The sequence below is a fragment of the Saccopteryx bilineata genome, chromosome 6 (genome assembly GCF_036850765.1).
Source record: "Saccopteryx bilineata isolate mSacBil1 chromosome 6, mSacBil1_pri_phased_curated, whole genome shotgun sequence".
Taxonomy (NCBI): Eukaryota; Metazoa; Chordata; class Mammalia; order Chiroptera; family Emballonuridae; genus Saccopteryx; species Saccopteryx bilineata.
In genome coordinates, this window is record NC_089495.1 from 206,998,769 (window position 1) to 207,021,704 (window position 22,936).

The 22,936-nt window shown below is 48.9% G+C and overlaps 1 protein-coding gene and 1 long non-coding RNA gene across 2 annotated transcripts in view; both read right to left on the reverse strand.

The window, feature by feature from the left end:
• Positions 1–7,221: 7,221 nt before the first annotated feature.
• LOC136309451 (zinc finger protein 343-like) overlaps positions 7,222–22,936 on the reverse strand; it is an 85,360-nt gene continuing 69,645 nt past the window's right edge. Inside the window, exons 5-7 of the mRNA XM_066237590.1 lie at positions 9,560–9,697; positions 9,321–9,379; positions 7,222–7,260 (exon numbers count right to left, since the gene is read on the reverse strand). Of these exons, the coding sequence (XP_066093687.1) occupies positions 7,222–7,260; positions 9,321–9,379; positions 9,560–9,697 (236 nt within the window). The remainder of the gene's footprint in view (positions 7,261–9,320; positions 9,380–9,559; positions 9,698–22,936) is intronic.
• On the reverse strand, positions 17,488–19,526 carry LOC136309141 (uncharacterized). The gene is made up of 2 exons (XR_010726238.1): positions 17,827–19,526; positions 17,488–17,724 (listed from the first exon to the last, which is right to left on the reverse strand). It is a non-coding gene; the product is annotated as an uncharacterized lncRNA (long non-coding RNA).

Consider the following 22,936-nt stretch of genomic DNA (forward strand, 5'->3'; position numbering starts at 1 on the left):
GTGTCCTCAGGCGTCCGATGACATCTGATGTGTAAATAAAGCTTCACCCACATTTCCTGCAAATATCACACTTGTCCTTCGATATGTCCTCCACTGATTAAGCAGGCTGCTTTCTAGCTAAAGCCTCATCTACACTCACCACACATAAAAGGATTCAACCTGAGTGAGTCCTCTTGTGTCTCCGGAAGTGTGACTTATCACCAAATCCTCGTCCGCACTCAGGGCACACAAAGGGCTTCTCCCCCCAATGAGTCTTCTGATGTCTTCTGAAGGATGACTCATGACCAAATCCTCGTTCACACTCTGGGCACACAAAGGGCTTCTCCCCAGAGTGAGTCCTCTGGTGTGTCCTGAGGTGTATCTTTTGACTAAATCCTCGTCCACACTCTGGACACACAAAGGGCTTCTCCCCAGAGTGAGTCCTCTGGTGTGTCCTGAGGTGTGTCTTTTGACTAAATTCTCGTCCACACTCTGGACACACAAAGGGCTTCTCCCCAGAGTGAGTCCTCTGGTGTTTCCTGAGAGCTGATTTATCACCAAATCCTCGTCCACAATCTGGGCACACAATGGGCTTCTCCCCAGAGTGAGTCCTCTGGTGTGTCCTGAGGTGTGACTTAAAAGTAAATCCTCCTCCACACTCCGAGCACACAAAGGGCTTCTTCCCCGAGTGAATCCTCTGGTGTTTCCTGAGAGCTGATTTATCACCAAATCCTCGTCCACAATCTGGGCACACAATGGGCTTCTCCCCTGAGTGAGTCCTCTGGTGTATCTTGAGGTGTGACTTAAAAGTAAATCCTTGTCCACATTCTGGGCACAAGAAGGGCTTTCCCCCCGAGTGCGTCCACTGTTGTATCATGATATTTGATTTATCACCAAATCTCTGGCCACACTCATCACACAGGAAAGGATTCTTCATTGAAGAGTGCACATCAGGGTGTGTGAGGAGGTGTGACTTAAGTGTGAAGCCTCGCCCACACTGCCTGCAAACATAGGGCTTCTCCCCAGAGAGGGTCACCCTGTCTGCCATAACGTTAGATTCCAGGCTGCAGTCTGGTTTGAGCTCAGTACAGCTCACAGCTCCAGATCTTGGGGTTTTTAATTCCTTCCTCTCTTTGTCTGTCTGCACAGGGCTTACCCCTTGGACTGAGCTGGGCTCTATTTCCAGCACCTCATGACCTTCTCTGGAAGGTCCTCGGGGTGGGCTGTGGAATGCGCCTGAGGTTTCCCTCTCCTCCATCCTCACAAACGAAAGTCTCAAGCCATCTTCTCTGCTTTCACGTTCTGTGATTTCACTCCAGCAACTCTGAGAAAAAGACGTCCGCTCCTGATGCCTCTGACCTGAATCCCCTGGACAGAAGTCACACATGTCCGAGCGCACGGGAATCACCTGCTGGCTGGGTAGTGACTCCCGGGAGAAATCCAAAAGTTGGCAGGAGCAGGGGTCTGTTTCTGGCTTTGATTCTGCTGGAGAAAGAAAGTTTGGTCAGAGAAGTCCCAACATACCTCCAGGGAGTCCCCCCTTCTTTCAGGTAAACTAGGGCCCTCCTGCCACACCTGTTATTTTTTTTTATTTTTATTTTTTTACAGAGACAGAGAGAGAGTCAGAGGGATAGACAGGGACAGACAGACAGGAATGGAGACAGATGAGAAGCATCAATCATTAGTTTTTCGTTGCGCGTTGCGACTTCTTAGTTGTTCATTGATTGCTTTCTCATAATGTGCCTTGACCGTGGGCCTTCAGCAGACCAAGTAACCCCCTGCTGGAGCCAGTGACCTTGGGTCCAAGCTGGTGAGCTCTTTGCTCAAGCCAGATGAGCCCGCGCTCAAGCTGGCAACCTCGAGGTCTCGAACCTGGGTCCTTCCGCATCCCAGTCAGATGCTCTATCCACTGCGCCACCACCTGGTCAGGCACATGTCAAATATTTTGAAAGATTGGATGACATAAGATTGTGAATTTCACCCATTCATGTCTACCTTTTTTAATATGTAGTTACTAGAAAATTTTTTTTTCTTTTTTTTTCTGACTAGTATTTTTTTTTTTTTTATTAATTTTTTTTTAGAGAGGAGAGAGAGAGACAGAGGAAAGAGAGACAGAGAGAGAGAAGTAGGGGAGGAGCTGGAAGCATCAACTCCCATATGTGCCTTGACCAGGCAAGCCCAGGGTTTCGAACTGGCGACCTCAGCATTTCCAGGTCGACGCTTTATCCACTGCACCACCACAGGTCAGGCTACTAGAAAATTTTAAATCATCCCCGTGGCTCACCCTGTATTTGCACAGCACTGACCTAGAACAAGGGATGGGAGAAATAGAGCTTCAGACCTATTTCATCCTCCCCTCTCTTTGTATAGTTCACAGGCTCAGGATGATTTTTAAATTGTTTACAAGATAGAAACAAGTAAAAAAATAATAGCATAAACTGATATAAAATTCAAACTTTGGTGTCCAAAGAAGAAGTCCTTCCTGGGACACAATCGTACTCTTTCATCCACGTACTGTCCTGGCTACTTTAGCGGGACAGGGAGAGAGTTCAGAGCGGTTAGAGATCGCATCACACACAAAACATCTAAAATAGCTATTCTCTGGCCCTTTACTGAAAAAGTGGACAACGGCTGACTCAGGGTAATGTTGCAATCGAAAGTATTTATCAACCTAGGATTAAAGAATCAATGTAAGTTTCTAAATAAGAGAAAAACGTAGCGTATAGAATACAAACCTCTGACGGTTGCAGAAGGCTTCCTCTCTACTCTCCCACGTGCAAACTGCACTTCCAGTCCCACCGGCCTCCTTACAATTCCCTACCCCTGGGAGGGACCATCCCTTCCTTAATGTCTTAGTGTCAACACGTCTCCACCTGAAATGCTACTTCCTTTCACACACAGAGTCTAACTCCATCACCACATTATGTCTTTGGTCACATGTTACCTTTTCATTGATTTCATATTTAGCCCGCCACCATGTAGTAATCGATAGTCCTTTATCCTGCTTCATTGGGTCATTATTTTTTACTAGAATTGCTTATCACTGTCTAACGTATCATCCTATCCCTGCACGGGAAGCTTCTTCTTTCTTATTTGTCTCAATACATCGTAAAAAGTAAGCCCTCATGGACAGGGGCTGCTATTCCCTCACTTCTGTGTGGCTCTAAGTGTCTAGAACATCTTCTGGCCCACGGTAGGTGGTCCATCCCGCTACCGCAGTAAGGAAGGACAGAACACAGCCTCACCCAGCGAGAGCAGGTTCCTGATGTTCTCCAGCATCACCTCCTTGTACAGGCTCCTCTGCGCAGGGCTCAGCCTCCTCCATTCCGCCTTTGTGAAGACCACGGCCACATCCCTGAACGTGATCGGTACCTATTAACAAGCAATTCATTAATGAACAGCAAGTCACCATGAATTTTCCAAGCGCGATAAGTATATCTCATGACCCTTGAGGGTCTGGAGCTACAAAACTTTGTTCCAGTTCTTTCCCAAGTACACAGTTCTATGTACCAAACTGTTTTGGCCACAACCATGGCTTTGTATTAAAATCTAAAGGACATGGAGCAGATGCATACAGCCAATTCTTGGGCCCAGAATATTTGTGATTTCCATGCAGAAGTAATTTGTCAATAACTTTGAAACCCAGCCTGACCAGGCAGTGGCACTGTGATTACAGCATTGAACTGGGATGCGGAAGACCCATGTACGAAAACCGATGTCGCCGTCAGGAGCACAGGCTCATCCAGCTGACTTGTGGGCTCAACAGCATGAGTGCAGGGTCTCTGGCTTGAGCGTGGGATCATAGATTTGACACCATGGTCGCTGGCTTGAGCCCAAGGTCTCAGGCTTGAGGAAGGGGTCACTCGCTCTGCTGTACCTCCCACCTCAAAGCACAAGTGAGGAAGCAATGACTGAACACCAAGGTGCTGCAATGAAGAATTGATGCTTCTCATCTCTCTACCTTTCTGTCTGTCCCTATCGGTCTCTCTCTCAGACTCTCTCCATCTGTTCCAAAGAAACATTAAAACCGGAAGTGGTGCTCAGGAAGATGACTGTGAGGATGCACTGTGGAGGAATACTGAGATGGAAAGAGTTCTAGATGGGCAGAGAAGTTCCAATTTGAAAGGGACTTGGTGTCCACAGTGTATCGTCCAACACACAACTCATAACCAGTAACAGAAGGATGAATGTTCAGTCCAGGAAGTTTGTAACTCAGCACAGAACTGGAAAGTTGTCTTCATTTTACATAATAGGGAACTTGATTTAGAATTCCTCTCATTCTCATATTTGTATGTTCTTTCTTTTTTCCTCACCCTGCGTCTCTCCACTTCAATACACTTTCTTTGTTAAATACTGGATATTTTAGGTAAAACCTTGTAGCAACTCTGGAGACCAACCCAGCTCCCTCCTCAGGCTGTGGCTCCTCTCACTTCTTCATGTTTTCTGACTCTTCATGTTTTCGGACATTCAGTAAAGTCTATTGCCCCAGATGATGTGTCTAATCAGCAGGAGAGGCCTTGGACAGGCACAATCCCGCTGACCCTCCCCATCCAGAATAACAGTCCTTTTGACTGGGCTCCCGTGGTCATTCTCCCTGATCTACTTATGTAACCTTAAATAGAATAAACAAAAAGAATAAACGCTCGGCCTAGCGTGCGGAGGACCCGGGTTCGATTCCCGGCCAGGGCACACAGGAGAAGCGCCCATTCGCTTCTCCACCCCTCCGCCGCGCTTTCCTCTCTGTCTCTCTCTTCCCCTCCCGCAGCCAAGGCTCCATTGGAGCAAAGATGGCCCGGGAGCTGGGGATGGCTCCTTGGCCTCTGCCCCAGACGCTAGAGTGGCTCTGGTCGCGACATGGTGACGCCCAGGAGGGGCAGAGCATCGCCCCCTGGTGGGCAGAGTGTCGCCCCTGGTGGGCGTGCCGGGTGGATCCCGGTCGGGGGCATGCGGGAGTCTGTCTGACTGTCTCTCCCTGTTTCCAGCTTCAGAAAAATGGGGAAAAAAAAAAAAAAAAAAGAATAAACGCAATCATGAGCGACACAACTTCACCAGACGAATAAAACATCACCCTGCTTCTTAAGGTAATAGTTTATTAAAACAATAAACTAAGAAAGAAGAAATAGAATCATAAGTAGGTACAAATTTCACCAAAACTTGGAAGGACACATATCCAGAGCAGCAAGCTTCACCAGGGCTGCAATATAGGCCTCCCACTGTGCGTATTAACAAGGAAGAGTCCTTTAGAGAGACCTGCCCATTCAGGGGTGTCTGAGACCCTTCCAGTTTTTATGGGAAGAGTTCGGTAGGGGGACCCTTCCTGCACAGCCTCTAGAAACAAAGAAAGGTCACCGCATTCAGAATAATTAACTAGGTCTGCATTGAAGTGATTAGGAACATCCTTTCCAGTTTAGGGGAAACTAGAGCAGGACCTCTCGACCCAGAGTCAGTAACTCGGTCATTCCTTCAACCATTTTTTTGTGTGTGTGTTGACTCTTACGTCCCATGTTCAATTGAGTTCAAATCCACATATTTTTAAAATACTGTTTGTGAGATTGGTTGGCAATAAGGGAAGGTCACGTGAGGAACCAGGTCCAGGACTTTGGCTAAAACCACCCATACTCATGCCCGCCAAAAGAAACTTCCCAGAAGCACTTCGAAAAAGAAAGATTGTGTGTCAGACAATGAAATTTTGCCACGACATATTAACTCACCATCTCCCTTCCGACGCTGTAAGTTACCACCACCCCCTTCCCCGCACAGGAGAATCTGCGTGACTTCTCTGGCCCCCTGTCTCGCGGACCAGAGAATCTCACCCGGGACGCGCTCTAAATAAAGCTTTTGCTATTCCAAACTTTGTGGCTAAGTCTTTTTTTTTCCCTCGGTGGGGAAAATACCTTACATTTCGTGCCTAAACCCGGGAGGATCTTGAAGTCTGCTGGGACCTCTCCTCTCCCCTTCCTTTCCGAGGAAGAACCAGGACCTCCGACCTCCCACCCACTTCAGCACACGGCGCGGTGAGTCTCCTGCCTCCAGCCTCCCCTCAGTTCTTTCTGCTGAGGCTCTCTGTCCGTAATCGCAGCTGCGTCAGGGACCTCTTTTCCGTTCTGAGTGCGTTTGAGCCCATGGAGACATCCCAGACACACCCACTCTACCTAACGATCTGGAGGACAGGGGTTGAGTTACAAGACACTAATTCTCTTCTCTGGTCACTCAGAGACTGAGGGCGGCCATGGGGGGCACAGGGATGTAAACCTGGCTCGGGGACACCCCTGGGCGCCTTATCTGGAATCTCTCCCTCCCTACAGAAGAAGAAACGGTTCTTCTCCACTGTGCCCAGGCCACAGAACCCACTGGATAATCAAACCAGGTGGCCTCCTGAAGGAACTTTCTATTTTACCATCCTCACCAATTTACAGAACTACTGCTAGAGAACTGGGAAATGGTCGGAGATCCCTTACACTCAGGGCTTCTGATATTTGGGTATTTGCGCTCCCGTCCTAATCTCTGTGCCGCCTGTTCCACAGCGCAGGTCCTTGTTGCCAGAGAAACCTCAGCTAAACCCTCCACTTCAGATCTTTGCCGACCTCCCTGAGGAACTCCCTACCCCTCCTGCATGACGCCCTCCATCCTATTGGGGTCCTCCTCTCCCTTCAACGGATCCTGTTTCTCATTTGCCTGCAAATACCAGTCCCTCGCTCTCCTCCCGTCATGCTCACACCAGATCCCGTTCTGAGCCACAAGAGGGAGACAATCTTCTCTGTCCTCTCTGCGAGGTGGCGGGAGCGGAAGGAGTTGTTCAGTTTCCTGTTCCTTTCTTCCTCTCTGATCTGTCTGCAATTGAAGAGTGTTTAGGCTCCTACTCTTCTAATCCCATCGCCTATACCGAGGGCCCCCAGACCCCTATCGGAGACCTGATGAACATGGCATTTAAAGTTTTTAACGGTCGGGAGGGAAAGGCTGAGGCTGCTCGCCAGGACCACATGCAGCAGAAGGTGACACCCCAAACCCAGGCTCTTGTGGCAGCACTGGGCCCGACAGTGCCCCTGCCCAAGGCCGCCCACTAAGCCCTGCCCTAACTGCAAGCAGCACGGTCACTGGCGGAGCAACTGACCCCTTTAAGCAACTACCTTTTCCCCGGTGCCTCTACACGGGGGAAGAGCCACCCAAATGGGAGGCCAAGCCAGCCAGCCAGGCCCACCGCTCAAACTCCTCGGCCTCATGAACGACTGACGCAGCCTGGGCTCAAAGACCCCCATCACCCTCGCCAAGCCCCGGGTAATGCTACAGGTAGCGGGTAAGACCATCACATTTCTTGTGGACATGTGACAACCTTCTCTGTTCTGCCATCTCACTCTGGACCTCACAGGTCTCGGTTATGGGAGTGGATGGGGCCCCTTCTTTCCCCCTTTGCATGCCACTCCTGACATGCAGTTTGAACGGATTCCCCTTTTTGCACTCCTTCTTAGTTATGCCCTCATGCCCTGTACCCCTCCTGGGTCAGGACATTCTACAAAGTCTCAAAACCACTATCCAGCTGACAGCATCTTCCCACCTACTCCTACCACTGCTGACTGAAGGCTCTCCCACTACCACAGATCACCCTAACCCGGTCACACCCCTATTCCACCAGATATTGTCACCCTCAAGTCTGGGACACTTCTACCCCTGTAGTAGCTGCCTACCACCCACCCGTTCACATCCGCTTGAAGAATCCCTCCCAGTTCCCATCTGGCCCCCATACGGTAATATGACTACTCCTACTGCAGCCAAGCTCCTCCCAGTTCCCATCTGGCCCCATACGGTAATGTGACTACTCCTACTGCAGCCAAGCTCCTCCCAGTTCCCATCTGGCCCCCATACGGTAATGTGACTACTCCCACTGCAGCCAAGCTCCTCCCAGTTCCCATCTGGCCCCCATACGGTAATGTGACTACTCCTACTGCAGCCAAGCTCCTCCCAGTTCCCATCTGGCCCCCATACGGTAATGTGACTACTCCTACTGCAGCCAAGCTCCTGGGCGAACTCCTTGGCACCATGCCTCTCGCCTCAAGCTGCCCCCATGCAGGACCGCCGGCAGTCGGCAGTCGGAACCACTGGGCCCTACCCGTCTCTGACTCACTGAAAGGTTGGGCCCTGCAGATCCTCCTGTTGCTCCCGTCCCTCCCACCGGAAACCTGTCACCAGAGTGAGTTAAAGCAGAAAGCAATGTTGTTCAATGAGACTCTCCTGATGGAAGAAAACATCAATGTCCTCAACCAACTGCAAGAGAAACTGCTCAAGTATCTCTCCTCCTACAACCCGCTTAACTCCTGATGGCAGTCACCCATCCTCACCTGGGCTGCCCCTATCCTAGGTCCTCCTCTAATTATCAGCATATTACTCATATTTGCTCCTCTTCCTTAGATTCTTACAGGGCCGCGTCCACGAGGTTTCTCGAGTCACGGTTAACCAGATGCTCCTACATCCATATACGCAACTCCCCTCAGAGCCACCCCCTTCCGACCTCCCTTCCCCACGACGCCCCTAGCCAGCAGGAAGTAGCCAGAAGAATACCAGCACCCCTATCTCACATAAAAGTCCAGAATGTGAGGTCGGTTGGCATTGGGGGAAGGTCACATGAGGAACTAGGTCCCGGATTTTGGCTGAAATCACCCGCACCCATGCCGGCCAAAAGAAATTTCCCAGAAGCACTTTGAAAAAGAACGACTGTCTGTCAGGCTATAAAATTTCGCCATGTCATATTAACACGCCATCACGCTACAGACCCTATAAATTACTCCACCACCCACTAGCGCGAGAGAATCTGTGTGAATTCTCTCACCCCCCCGTCTCACGGACCAGAGAACATTGTCCGGGATGCACTCAGAATAAAGCTTTTGCTATTCCACACTTCGTGGCTAAGTTCTTCTTTTTTCTTTGGCTGGGAAAATACCTTACACTGTTCTCCGCACTATGCTCTGCTTCTCCACTGACTCAAAACTTTCAATAGTAAAAAAGTAAAAAGATGCCCACTGCAAAAGACAGTATCTTTAGCTAGTGTGAGGAGAAGTGAAATTAAATATATATACAATTTTTAATAGTCTGTTTTTCTAAAGTATCCCTTATACTTTGCACATTCCTGGGCTCTACAAAACCTGTGTAGACTTCGTAAAAAATAAAATAAAACAGACAAATGCAGGAGTTATTCGAAATAGAATAATATGGTGCCTGACACAGGCACGAACTGTCTAATGTCACCTGCTTATTCCTTTCCCAAGAAAAGAGAATATCCCGTTTGTCTATTCTCTGGAAAATGGCCAGCATTTCATAATGAAGAATGAAAAAATGTAACCCCAACTCACCAGTGTTTTGGGCTTTCTCTCCTTTTCTTGGAGCGAGTCAGTGCAGTTGGAAGGCAGACCTAGGGGAAGAACACAGCTCTGAGGGTGCAGGCCTCCCAGAATGCCCCGGGGAGCAGCTCCTCGGAGCCCAGGACAGAGGGAGCAGTCCCTTTACTCAGCTGGGGTCACTACAGTGCTCTCAGCTAAGCCCAGAGCCTTACTCCTCCTCCTCACCTCTCCAGACTCTCAACAACTCTCACCTTTAGCCTCATGATTTGGGGTCAGATTCTTCATGGTCTCCACGTCTTCCCTGTTCTCCTCCCGGTCCTGCTCTCCCAAGGTCGAAGGATCAGCGAGCGTCACTACTCCGGGGTCAAACCAGTGTTTGCCCTGAAATTCTACCACCAGGTCGCATAGACGTTATGTCAGCGCAAGATTGATTTTTTCTCCTGCCACCGGTCACCACATTACGTCTTTGGTCACATGTTACCTTATCATTGATTTCATATTCAGCCCGCCGCCCTGTCACAACTGATACTCCTTTATCCTGCTTCATTTGAACATTATTTTAGAGTAGGAAGTGCTTATCACTGTTTAACGTACCATCCTATCCCTGCATGTGAAGCTTCTTCTTTCTTATTTGTCTCAACACATTGGGAAAAGTAAGCCCCCATGGGCAGGGGCTGCTATTCCCTCACTTCTGTGAGGCTCTAAGTGTCTAGAACATTTTCTGGCCCACGGTAGGTGGTCCATCCCGCTACCACAGTAAGGAAGGACAGAACACAGCCTCACCCAGCGAGAGCAGGTTCCTGATGTTCTCCAGCATCACTTCCTTGTACAGGCTCCTCTGCGCAGGGCTCAGCCTCCTCCACTCCGCCTTTGTGAAGACCACAGCCACATCCCTGAACGTGATTGGTACCTATTAACAAGCAATCCGTTAATGACCAGCAAGTCACCATCAATTTCACAAGTGCAATGAGTAAATCTTGTGACCCTCGAAGGCCTGGAGCTACAAAACTTTGTTCCAGTTCTTTCACTAGTACACAGTTCTATGTACCAAACTCTAATGGCTATGATCATGGCTTTGTATTAAAATTTAAGGGGCACAGATCTGATGCATATACCATCCCTGGACCCTGGATATTTATGATTTCTTTGGAGAAGTTATTTGTGAATCAATTTGAAACCTGGCCTGAGCAAGCAGTGTATAGAGCATCGAACTAGGATGTGGAGGAACCAGGTTCGAAACCCCGACGTCTCCGTCTTGGGAGTGGGCTCATCTGGGTTGAGCGTGGGCTCAATAGCATGAATGCAAGGTCACAGGCTTGAGCTTGGGATCATAGATATGACCCCATGGTCACTGGCTTGAGCACAGTCACTGGCTTGAGCAAGGGGTCACTCGCTCTGCTGTACCTCCCACGTCAAAACACAAGTGAGGAAGCAATGACTGAACACTAAGGTGCTACAATGAAGAATTGATGCTTCTCATCTCTCTCCCTTCCTGTCTGTCCCTATCAGTCCCTTTCTGACTCTCTATCTGTGTCAAAAAAAAAAAAAAAATTGAAACCTGAAGCAGGGCTTAGGAAGGTGATGGTGAGGACACACTATAGAGGATTTTGAGACAGAAGAGTTCTAAATGGGCAGAGAAGTTCCAATTTGAGGTGGACTTGCTGTCCACAGCGTATCGTCCAACACACACACAATGTCCAAGGACATTGTAACTCAGCACAGAACTGGAAAGCTGTTTGCATTTTACATAACGGAAAAATTTATTCAGACTTCCTCTCATTCTCATATTCGTATGTTCTCCCTTATTTTCTTTCTCACCCTGCATCTCTCCCCTTCAATACACTTTCTTTGTTAAATACTGAACATTTTAGGTAAAACATTGTAGCAACTCTGGAGACCAACCCAGCTCCCTGCTCAGGCTCTGGCTCTCGTCACTTGTTCATGTTTTCTGACTCGTCTTGGGGAGTTCAGTAAAGGCGATTGCCCCCGAATATGTATCTAATCAGCAGGGGGGGCCTGGACATGCACAATCATGCTGACCCTCCCCCTCTAGAAATGACAGTCCTCTTAGCAGGGCTCTCCTGGCCTTTCTCCCGGAACTACTTATGTTACCTTACATAAAATAAAATACATCAATGCAATGATTACCACACCAAAAAATATCCCACTGGGCTGTAGCTCTACACATCACCCGACCAAAATAAAGAAAGAAAGAAAGAAGTCAGCCTGAGTCTTAAAGTATCAATAATACCTACTTAAAACAACAGACGAAAAAAGAATTGTAAGTATGTACCAATCTCAGCAAGCACTGGAAGGACACACAACCAGAGCAGGAAGCTTCAGCCAGGACTGCAAAATAGGCCTCCCACCGTGCACAGGTGCAGGCTCTTCCAATGAAGAGTCCTCTAGAGCAGTGGTCTCCAACCCCCGGGCCGCGGACCAGTACTGATCAGTGGGCCATTTGGTACCAGTCCACAGAGAAAGAATAAATAACTTACATTATTTCTGTTTTATTTATATTTAAGTCTGAACGATGTTTTATTTTTTTAAAAAATGACCAGATTCCCTCTGTTCCTCCGTCTAAGACTCACTCTTGACGCTTGTCTCGGTCACGTGATACATTTATCCGTCCCACCCTAAAGGCCGGTCTGTGAAAATATTTTCTGAAATTAAACCGGTCTGTGGCCCCAAAAAGATTGGGGACCACTGCTCTAGAGAGACCTGCTCATTCAGGGGTGTCAGAGACCCTACCAGTTTTTTGTTGTTGTATTTTTCTGAAGCTGGAAACGGGGAGAGACAGTCAGACAGACTCCCGCATGCGCCCGACCGGGATCCACCCGGCACGCCCACCAGGGGTGACGCTCTGCCCACCAGGAAGCGATGCTCTGCCCCTCCGGGGCGTCGCTCTGCCGCTACCAGAGCCACTCTAGCGCCTGGGGCAGAGGCCAAGGAGCCATCCCCAGCTCCCGGGCCATCTTTGCTCCAATGGAGCCTTGGCTGCGGGAGGGGAAGAGAGAGACAGAGAAGGAGGAGGGGGGGTGGAGAAGCAAATGGGCGCTTCTACTATGTGCCCTGGCTGGAAATCGAACCCAGTCCCCCGCACACCAGGCCAACGCTCTACCGCTGAGCCAACCAGCCAGGGCTCCTATCAGTTTTTATGGGAAAAGTTTGGCTGGAGGCTATTCCATGAGGGTCTTTCCAGCATAGCCTCTAGGAACAAGAAAGGTCACCCCCACCCCATTCAGAATAATTAACTAGGTCAGCAATCAAGTGATTAAGAACATCCTTCCCAGTTTAGGGGAAACTAGAGCAGGATCCCTGAACCCAGAGTCAGTAACTCAGGCTTTCCTACAAAAATTCATTTTTTTTTTTTTTTACAGAGACAGAGAGAGTCAGAGAGAGGGACAGATAGGGACAGACAGAAATGGAGAGAGATGAGAAGCATCATTAGTTTCTCGTTGCGACACCTTAGTTGTTCATTGATTGCTTTCTCATATGTGCCTTGACCATGGGCTACAGCAGACCGAGTAACCCCCTTGCTCGAGCCAGCGACCTTGGGTCCAAGCTAGTGAGCTTTGCTCAAACCAGATGAGCCCGCGCTCAAGCTGGTGACCTCGGGGTCTCAAACCTGGGTCCTCCGCATCCCAGTCCGACGCTCTATCCACTGTGCCACCGCCTGGTCAGGCCAAAAATTCATTTTTTTGGTGACATGTACTGTTCATGTTCAATTGAGTTTGAATTCACTATTTTTAAATACTATTTCTCCACTCTATCCTCTGCTTCTCTATTTGTTCAAAAATTTCAATATAAAAAGGTAAAAAATGACAGAATCTTAGCTAGTGTGATGTGAAGTGAATTAAATACATATTTAAAAATTTTAATAATCTCAGTTTTTAAAAATATCCTTTATACTTTGCACATTTCTGGAATCTACTAATCTTGGGTAGATTTTCCAACAAAGAAAATAAAACACACAAATGCAGGAGTCATTCTAAATTGGACAACAATGTGCCTGACACAGATATGAACTGTCTAATACTGTTTGCTTTTTTCCTTCCCCAGGAAAAAAAAAAAATCCCGTTTGCCTATTTTCCAGAAAAGAAGGCAGCATTTCAGAAAAAAAGGGAAAAAATGTAACCCCAACTCACCAGTGTTCTGGGCTTTCCCTCCTTTTCTTGGAGCGAGTCAGTGCAGTTGGAAGGCAGATCTAGGGGAAGAACACAGCTCTGAGGGTGCAGGCCTCCCAGAATGCCCCGGGGAGAAGCTCCTCGGAGCCCAGGACAGAGGGAGCAGTCCCTTTACTCAGCTGGGGTCACTACAGTGCTCTCAGCTAAGCCTGGAGCCTTACTCCTCCTCCTCACCTCTCCAGACTCTCAACAACTCTCACCTTTAGCCTCGTGATTTATGGTCAGATTCTTCATGGTTCCTATGTCTTCCCTGTTCTCCTCCTGGTCCTGCTCTCCCAGGGCTGAAGGATCAGGCGTCACAGCCCCGGGATCAGACATGTGTTTGCCCTGAAATGCTACCTCCAGACCAAATAGAAGTTAAGATAAGTTTCTGCTTCTGAAGGAGGTCACTTCTCCTAACCTCCTTGTGAAAGCCCATCGTGTTTTCACGAAGCCAGCACCTGCGGGTGGAGCAGCAATGTGACGTTTCCACACTCCTTACTGTACAAATCAGGCACTGCAGCTCCTGAGAGCTCCTACCCCATCCGCATCCCCACTCACTCACTGACTTGGGCCATATTCAGCCCCACCAAAACAAGTTCAAAAACCCAGAATTGTATATTCACAATCAATCCGGTGTTTTCACTACCATTCACACTGCTTGACGCTAGTGGGTGTTCCCTTGCCAAAAGCAGGGTGGCTATGTGGTCGGCTCTGCACCCCCACCCACTACAGAAAACGCCTATTTAGCTCTGACTGATCTCGTGTGCCCGGAGCCAAAATTAACCTTGGAGATGCATGTCTTCAGCCATCTCCCCATGGGAATTCTATGTCCCAGAATCATCTCAACTCCTCCAAAAAATGATATAAGCCTGACCACGCGGTGGCGCAGTGCATACAAGGAAGGACTGGAACGCGGAGGACACTGATACCAAACACCGACGTCGCCAGCTTGAGCGCGGGCTCATCTGGTTTGAGTAAAGGTCACCACCTTGGAAGCAAAGTCGCTGGCTGGAACGAGGGGTCACTCGGTCTGCTATAGCAGCCCCCCCTCCCTGGGGTCAAGCACATTTGAGAAAGTAATCAATGAACAACTAAAGTGCCGTAACAAAAAATTGATGCTTCTCATCTCTCTTACTGTCTGTCTGTCCCTATCTACCCCTCCCGGTGACTCTGTCAGTATAAAAAAAAATAATAATTATATGACAGTTCCTGCTCACCAGCCCCAGCGGGAGACGGAAAGACCCTGGAAGAGCCCCGCTACTCAGAACTCCAATCAAGCTGAGTCTCTACCCACTTCCCCGTCCCTAAATACACATCCGGGGCGGCGTCCTGGCTTCCAGATTGAAACCTCCCGCACTTCCCGTTCTATCAACTGCACACCAGCCTTCAATCCACGCGGTTCCAATCCACCAGCTCCCTAGCACCGCTTCTAACCTTACACACTGACTCTCCCGTCCCTCCTTCCAGCACAATAGTCACCTCCGCAAACCGCGCTCACCAGAACTACAGTCAGAGGTCCACGTGGTCTCCCTGATCATTTGTGAAAGAACTACAATTCCCAGAATCCCTGGAGGCTCCGCCGCTCACTGGCCTCAACAGAGAGAACTTAAACCAAGAGTTTAATATACCTGAACATTGTATACTGTAGTGACAGCCGACCTGTTTTTCAAACTTTTCATTTATTGACTTTAGAGAGAGAGTGGAACTTAGAAGGATAGAGAGAGAGAGAGAGGGAGAGAGAGAAACATGGATAACTTGTCCCACTTATTTTTGCATTCATTGGATGATTCTTGTATGTAACCTGACTGGGGATAAAAACTGCAATCTTTTTGTACTTTCCACGATGGTCTAACACAGGGGTCCACAAACTTTTTACACAGGGGGCCAGTTTACTGTCCCTCAGACCATTGGAGGGCCAGACTATAAAAAAAACTATGAACAAATCCCTATGCACACTGCACATATCTTATTTTAAAGTAAAAAAACAAAACGGGAACAAATACAATATTTAAAATAAAGAACAAGTAAATTTAAATCAACAAACTGACCAGTATTTCAATGGGAACTATGTTCCTCTCACTGACCACCAATGAAAGAGGTGCCCCTTCCGGAAGTGCAGCGGGGGCCGGATAAATGGCCTCAGGGGACCACATGCAGCCCGCGGGCCGTAGTTTGGGGACCCCTGCTCTAACAAGTGAACAAACCAGAAACCTCTTCCCATCTCATTTCTTAAGATACTCAAGTATAAAACATACAATATTTCCAAAGAAGTCTGTTACCAGGGTTTCAGATGGTAAGACTACACGTCCCAGAAGTCTCTGCGGCAGTCTCTCCTGAGGTGTTTCCGGTCCAGACGGTCCTCTCCAAGGTTCTAATCCGAGAAGGCATTTCCGGTTTCCAAGTCCCGCTTGTCTAGCGAGCTGGCTATGAGGCTCTTCTGGTATTTTGCATGTCTTTCTCTTCCCTTGACCCAGGGTAACTCACTGCGTTTAAGCTGACTAGCACACACGCCTCCTTCTGTGCGCGCCTTCAGAGTGTGGCTCCGTGCTGTTGGAATCCATGGGAGTCCGAAAAGACCAGAGTAACAGGCTTTAGGGAAAGGAAGAAAGGAACCCTGTCGTGCTGACTCCTAAGGGAGAGTCAGGCGCCAGGCACAGCCTGGGACCTAGGTTCTAAGGGCTTAGGGGAGGGGCAGAGGGGAGGGCTCTGGGGTTTTCAATCATCCAGGACTTCTGGATTGTGACATCAGACATTCCTTTGTGGTTGGTCATCTGCCTCAAGCCCTGAAACAGACTTACTGGCAGGGTTAATGAGATTAAACCTAAAAAAAAAAGAAAAGAAATGAAACCCAAGAGGTGCTACTGGCCCACCCCTGCAGGCAGCCCCACGTCACTAGCACAAGAACCAGGAAAGGAAGGCAAAGCGGTCACCCCACTGTGGATGCTTGTGCAATGGAGTTCCTCTCTCCAAGTCAGCTGGTGGCAGAGAAATGCAGGACGGCTTAACAACACAGTACAGGGCACAATGTGAAAACTGAAATTGGACGTGGGGAAGCCAGGTTCCTCCAAAGTATAATGAGGCTCCTCTCTCCTACCCCTCCTTCCACGTGATAGAGCTGTAGGAAGTGTTTCCTGAGATGGACAGGGAAGCTCTTGTTACATCCTAGCGAGATAGACCACAGCAGACACAAAGTAAATTTTATACGTTTTATTGCAGACCTGCACAGGGACTGCAGGCAACCCATGCAAGGGAGCACTGCAGCCCCCCAAACCTGCGCAGGGACTGCAGGTAACCCACACAGGGGAACACTGCAGCCCCCCCAAACCTGCGCAGGGACTGCAGGCAACCCACGCCTCCGAAGAGACTGGAGCACTGCAGCCACGAGCTTCTACAATGGCTCCTTTTTATAGGGTGGCTATCTAGGATGAGCAAGCATCATACAGAAGCTGATGTGGCTGTTAGTCATTGGCTAGGGAGGTCGTGCGCAGTTACGGGGGGGGGTATTACTCAGTGGAGAATTTCAAACATAAACTTCTGATAAGGGTCTCTGACTCAATGCAGGATGTTGCTGAACTCTTTGTTCTCAGCGTCACAGGGACCTTGTACACTCTTGGCAGCCCCAGCATGTCAGTACTCCCTGAATCTAACATTCCCCCATCTCTTTTGGGCATAAATCAAATCCTTGATTCTTCATCAGTGGGGAGAATGATATAAGGCTGGGGCTCATGAGAATTTTCTACTTTAGCTGTAGCTATAAGCTAATTAGGTTAGGGGTCCTCCCTAGTATGTGCTGGCACGCTGATAGTGTGCCCTTAGTACTACAAGCTTTATGGACTAATTTCTTTCTGCCTTGCATTTTTCTTCTCTGTACTAACTTCTTACAACTTGCACAAACCTTCTGCAACTTACACAAACCTTCTGCAACTTACACAAACTTTCAACTTTTATGCACTTTCTTATCCAGAAATAACTGGCCTTCATAACAACTTGCTTTTCCTTTTCTTTTCAAAAGTACCTCTACACCTTATACCTTCTATTATCAAAACCATACAATTCCTTTCTAGTCAAAACTCTTGATTTTTAAAAACCTTAACCTTCAGCAAAGACTAAGTTAGTACTAAGTAATCCTCTTTTAAAGATTGCTTTTTGGAGGTGTCCCTTTCATAAGTAGCCTATTGGACACATGACCAATATTCACAGATTATTCTATAGTGGTAGCTATGAGCACATACATAATTTTCATTTACCTTATAGCTTCTCTCTCAGCCAAGGGACTTACACCCCTTTCTGTATGACTCATAGCAGTGCATGCATCAAACCTTAAGATGACTTACTTGGCTTTCCTTTACCTTAGTTTCCCTCCCTCCCCAAAGTCTCCATGCGTGGACCAGTTAACTTCTGGTTTGTGGCTGAAGCAGGGCATGCTGTCCTTCTCAGGGTCAGCTTACAAGGGTTGGCAGGGTCAGTCTTCGCTGTCCACAAAGGTGTCTCTACTGGGACTGCAAGCTTCAGCCGGCTGTGGTGGACCCAGGCGAGTATGCCTTCTACCTTGGCAGTAGTGGGAGTGGTCAGGATCATGGTGTGTGGACCCGTCTATGTGGGAGTCAGTCCTTGGGTGGTGTACTGCTAGAAGTGCCTCTTGGACAGTCTTTGAACAGTTTGCTGAGTAACCTATAAAACCTGTAAGTACTTAGGGAAAGGGTGTTACATTTCTACACTTTGCAGTTAGAGTTTAAGTCCTAGTGACCACTGCTTCTAGCTGGAATTAGCAGCAGGTCCCAGCCTATAATAGGCATGGGGCATTGAGATAAGAGAAATAAAGGAGACACTAAACATAAAGCAATAAAACCAGACTGTCAATACCCACAGTAGAGATCTTTGAGGGATAAATAAAACTTAAATATTCAAGCAAGGCATAGTAGATGGCCTTTGTGTTATTAGCTTATCTGCTACTTGGAAGAAATACCTTAGGCTCCTGAACGATGTCCTTAGGCCTTCAGTGGCAATTCCCAGCACGCTGGGCAAGGTCAGGTCACAGGTAGCTGGAGCAGGGCTAGAAGAGACTGAACCCTCCCTCCATGGAGCAAGGGGGCAGCTTACCTTCTTATGTCCCTCTTTCCACAGCACAGACGTGTCCCTTGATGGGGCCGGGAAGCCTGGCAGGCTTCAGTTCAATGACCTTTCTTTCCACTCTGGAGCAGGGCCTTGATGACAGCTATGAAGCAAGCCCCTTAGGGCGCTGAAGCCAAAAGTTGGTATTTCCTGACTTCTTTTGGGCCTTATTTGCCTTTTCTGTTACTTCCTTTGTTATTATAGACCTTAAAAGCCATGCTCAGAAGATCTCACTGAGGGGCTTGACTAAGAGAGCAAAATTGGGAATACAACAACAGATCCTTGGTACAAAAAGGAAGTCTTTGTACTTGACAGACTATACAATTCTATTATGGCTAAAGCAGTGGGTTTAGAAGGGGCCGTATTCCCTAAATCTTCTCCTCAGGTCTAGCTCCAGATAGGAGGCGGGGATTCCCCGGAGCTAAAGCAGAGGAGGGCAGGGGGCTGTAGCAAGGTGATGATAACCTCTAGCTTACTGCACTGTTATCTTTTGCCTGACTAAGCAGTGGCTCAGCCCTTGAGCCGGTGCCCAAGGGGGAGGGACAAGTGCCTGAAACTGTGAGGGGAGCCTGCCGCTTCTCCTGCAGCCAGCTGCAGCCTGGCTGCCTTTTCTTTCTCTACCTCTGCTGCTATACTGGGCTGCACACTGACCATGCCACCTGCCTGCAGGTGGGTGCTGGTGATAGTACACTAGACTCTCTATGTTTTCTATGGGTCTAGCAATCCTTGGTTTGGCCAGTCTGCTCTTAAATTGGCCATTCTAGTAGCAGACAAACAAACCAAATATGCACACAAAACAAACAAAACTTCTAAACCAAAACCAAAGGGAGAAGGCAGCGTCCTGCGTTCCCCGACTGACTGGGTGGGGAGAAATCAGGTGGCGTCCTGCCTGCTCCACTACACCCTTTTCTAACCAGAGCTCTGTTTCCAAATATTCAAAGAGGAAGCTTCCTTACCAAACCAAAACCAAAGGGAGAAGGCAGCATCCTGCATTCCCTGACCAACCGGGTGGGGAGAAATCAGGTGGCGTCCCACCTGCTCTACTACACCCTTTTCTAACCAGAGCTCTGTTTCCAAATATTCAAAGAGGAAGCTTCCTTACCAAACAGTCTCGAGACTCCAAAGGTTTCAAATCAGCCAAATTCAGTTTCTAAATGGCAACTGCCAGAGGCTGGCCAGCTACCAAAGTCTGCTGCAGCCCACTCCATGAGGAGGGGTCTTACACGGCCAATCTCGCTGGGGCCTCCATCTGTTACATCCTAGCGAGATAGACCACAGCAGACACAAAGTAAATTTTATACGTTTTATTGCAGACCTGCACAGGGACTGCAGGCAACCCATGCAAGGGAGCACTGCAGCCCCCCAAACCTGTGCAGGGATGCAGGTAACCCACACAGGGGAACACTGCAGCCCCCCAAACCTGCGCAGGGATTGCAGGCAACCCACGCTTCCGAAGAGACTGGAGCACTGCAGCCACGAGCTTCTAAAATGGCTCCTTTTTATAGGGTGGCTATCTAGGATGAGCAAGCATCATACAGAAGCTGATGTGGCTGTTAGTCATTGGCTAGGGAGGTCGTGCGCAGTTACAGGGGGGGGTATTACTCAGTGGAGAATTTCAAACATAAACTTCTGATAAGGGTCTCTGACTCAATGCAGGATGTTGCTGAACTCTTTGTTCTCAGCGTCACAGGGACCTTGTACACTCTTGGCAGCCCCAGCATGTCAGTACTCCCTGAATCTAACACTCTCAGGAGGGTCTAAGCACAGAGGTGACTGCACCTGGCCCTTGCCCACAGCTCCAGACTCATCTCTTGCTTTGCAGTTACTCCAGTAGACAGTTCCACCCTCCTAGACTTCACGTTTCCTCCTCGAGTTAAACTCCTCCCTGTCTCTCTCTCCATCCTTCCTCCATGTTTGATTAGTGGACTCAGCCTCCCTAAGGTGTAGGCTCAGATTTCTTTGTCTCCAGGAAGTCTCCTCTGGGTCCATGGTCTGACATGAATTTCCTTGATCCCCAGAGAACATTTCCCAGAGCTCTTACCATTCTATTCTGTCCTATTCTGTTCAGAGCTGTCAGTTATGAGACTGTGATCTTTCTGACGATGGCACCACCTACTGTGTCACCGCTGCCTTGTATGTCTGGAATAAACCTTTAAAACATTATTCTCAAAAGAATTAGTGATTGGATGGATGGATGGATGATGTATGTATGAAAGATAACTTCATGGAAAAGACTCAAAGACTTCAGCCAATTGCCACCTTCTGTGGGGGGATGGCTCTCTGTTCACTGCTTACCTGGAAGGCGCCTAGTATGAGTGATGTGTAGAACATGTTTCTGGGATGGTTCCACTGGATTGCCATAGAAAAGGGACTGTGTAGGGCCCTGGCCGGTTGGCTCAGTGGTAGAGCGTCGGGCCTGGCGTGCAGAAGTCCCAGGTTCCATTCCCGGCCAGGGCACACAGGAGAGGCGCCCATCTGCTTCTCCACCCCTCCCTCTCTCCTTCCTCTCTGTCTTTCTCTTCCCCTCCCGCAGCGAGGCTCCATTGGAGCAAAGCTGGCCCGGGCGCTGGGGATGGCTCCTTGGCCTCTGCCCCAGGCGCTAGAGTGGCTCTGGTCGCGGCAGAGCGACGCCCCTTGGTGGGCAGAGCGTCGCCCCCTGGTGGGCGTGCGGGTGGATCCCGGTTGGGCGCATGCGGAAGTCTGTCTGACTGTCTCTCCCCATTTCCAGCTTCAGAAAAATACCAAAAAAAAAAAAGAAAGAGAAAAAAAAAGAAAAGGGACTGTGTAGAAACAGAACGTAAAGAAATCATTAGTGGAAACAAATGATGTTCAACACAAAGGATTAATAACAGGTGTGGCAGGAGGGCACTAGTTTACCTGAGACAAGGGGGGACTCCCTGCAGGTATATTGGGGCTTCTCTGACCGACCTTTCTTTCTCCAGCAGAATCAAAGCCAGAAACAGACCCCTGCTCCTCCTGCCTTCCGGTCTTCTCCGAGGAGCAACTACCCAGCCAGGAGGTGCTTCCCATGTGCACGGACATGTGTGACTTCTGTCCGGGGGATTCGGGCCTGTGGCATCAGGAGCAGATGTCTTTTCCTCAGAGTTGCTGGAGTTAAGACAGAGGTTGAAGGCAGAGAAGGTGGCTTGAGACTTTCATTTGTGCAGACGAAGGAGGAAGAAACTTCAGGCGCATTCTGCAACCCACCCCAAAGACCTTCCAAAGAAGGTCATGCAGTGCTAAAAATAGAGCCCAAGGCCCTGGCCGGTTTGCTCAGTGGTAGAGCGTCAGCCTGGCGTGCAGAAGTCCCGGGTTTGATTCCCGGCCAGGGCACATAGGAGAAGCACCCATCTGCTTCTCCACCCTTCCCCCTCTCCTTCCTCTCTGTCTCTCTCTTCCCTTCCCGCAGCTGAGGCTCCACTGGAGCAAAGATGGCCCGGGCGCTGGGGATGGCTCCTTGGCCTCTGCCCCAGGCACTAGAGTGGCTCTGGTCGCAACAGAGCGAAGCCCTGGAGGGGCAGAGCATCGCCCCCTGGTGGGCGTGCCGGGTGGATCCCGGTCGGGCGCATGCGGGAGTCTGTCTGTCTCTCCCCTTTTCCGGCTTCAGAAAAATACAGAAAAAAAAATAAAAACAAAAATAATAAAAAAAATAAAAATAGAGCCCAAGCCTGACCAGGCGGTGGTGCAGTGGATACAGCGTCAGACTGGGATGCAGAGGACTCAGGTTCGAGACCCCGAGGTCGCTGGCTTGAGCGCGGGCTCATCTGGTTTGAGCAAAAAGTTCACTAGCTTGGAACCAAGGTCACTGGCTCCAGCAAGGAGTTACTCTATGTGCTGTAGCTCCACGGTCAAGGCACATATGAGAAAGCAATCAATGAACAACTAAGGTGTCACAACAAAAAACTAATGATTGATGCTTCTCACCTCTCTCCGTTCCTGTCTGTCTGTCCCTATATATCTCTCTCTCTGACTCTCTCTGTCTCTGTAAAAAAATAAATAAATAAACTTAAAAAAATAATAATAATAAAAAATAAAAATAGAGCCCAGCTCAGCCCAAAGGGTAAGCCCTGTGCAGACAGACAAGGGGAGAAAGAAATTAGAAACCCTGAGATCTGGAGCTGTGAAGTGTAGTGAGCTCAAACCAGACTGCAGCCTGGAATCAAACGTTATGGCAGACAGGGTGACCCTCTCGGGGGAGAAGCCCTATGTTGGCAGACAGTGTGGGCGAGGCTTCACACTTCAATCCCACCTCCTCACACACCCTGAAGTGCACTCTTTGATGCAGAATCCTTTTTTTTTTTTTTTTTTCTGATCAGTGTGCCCAAAGATTGGTGATAAATCAAAAGT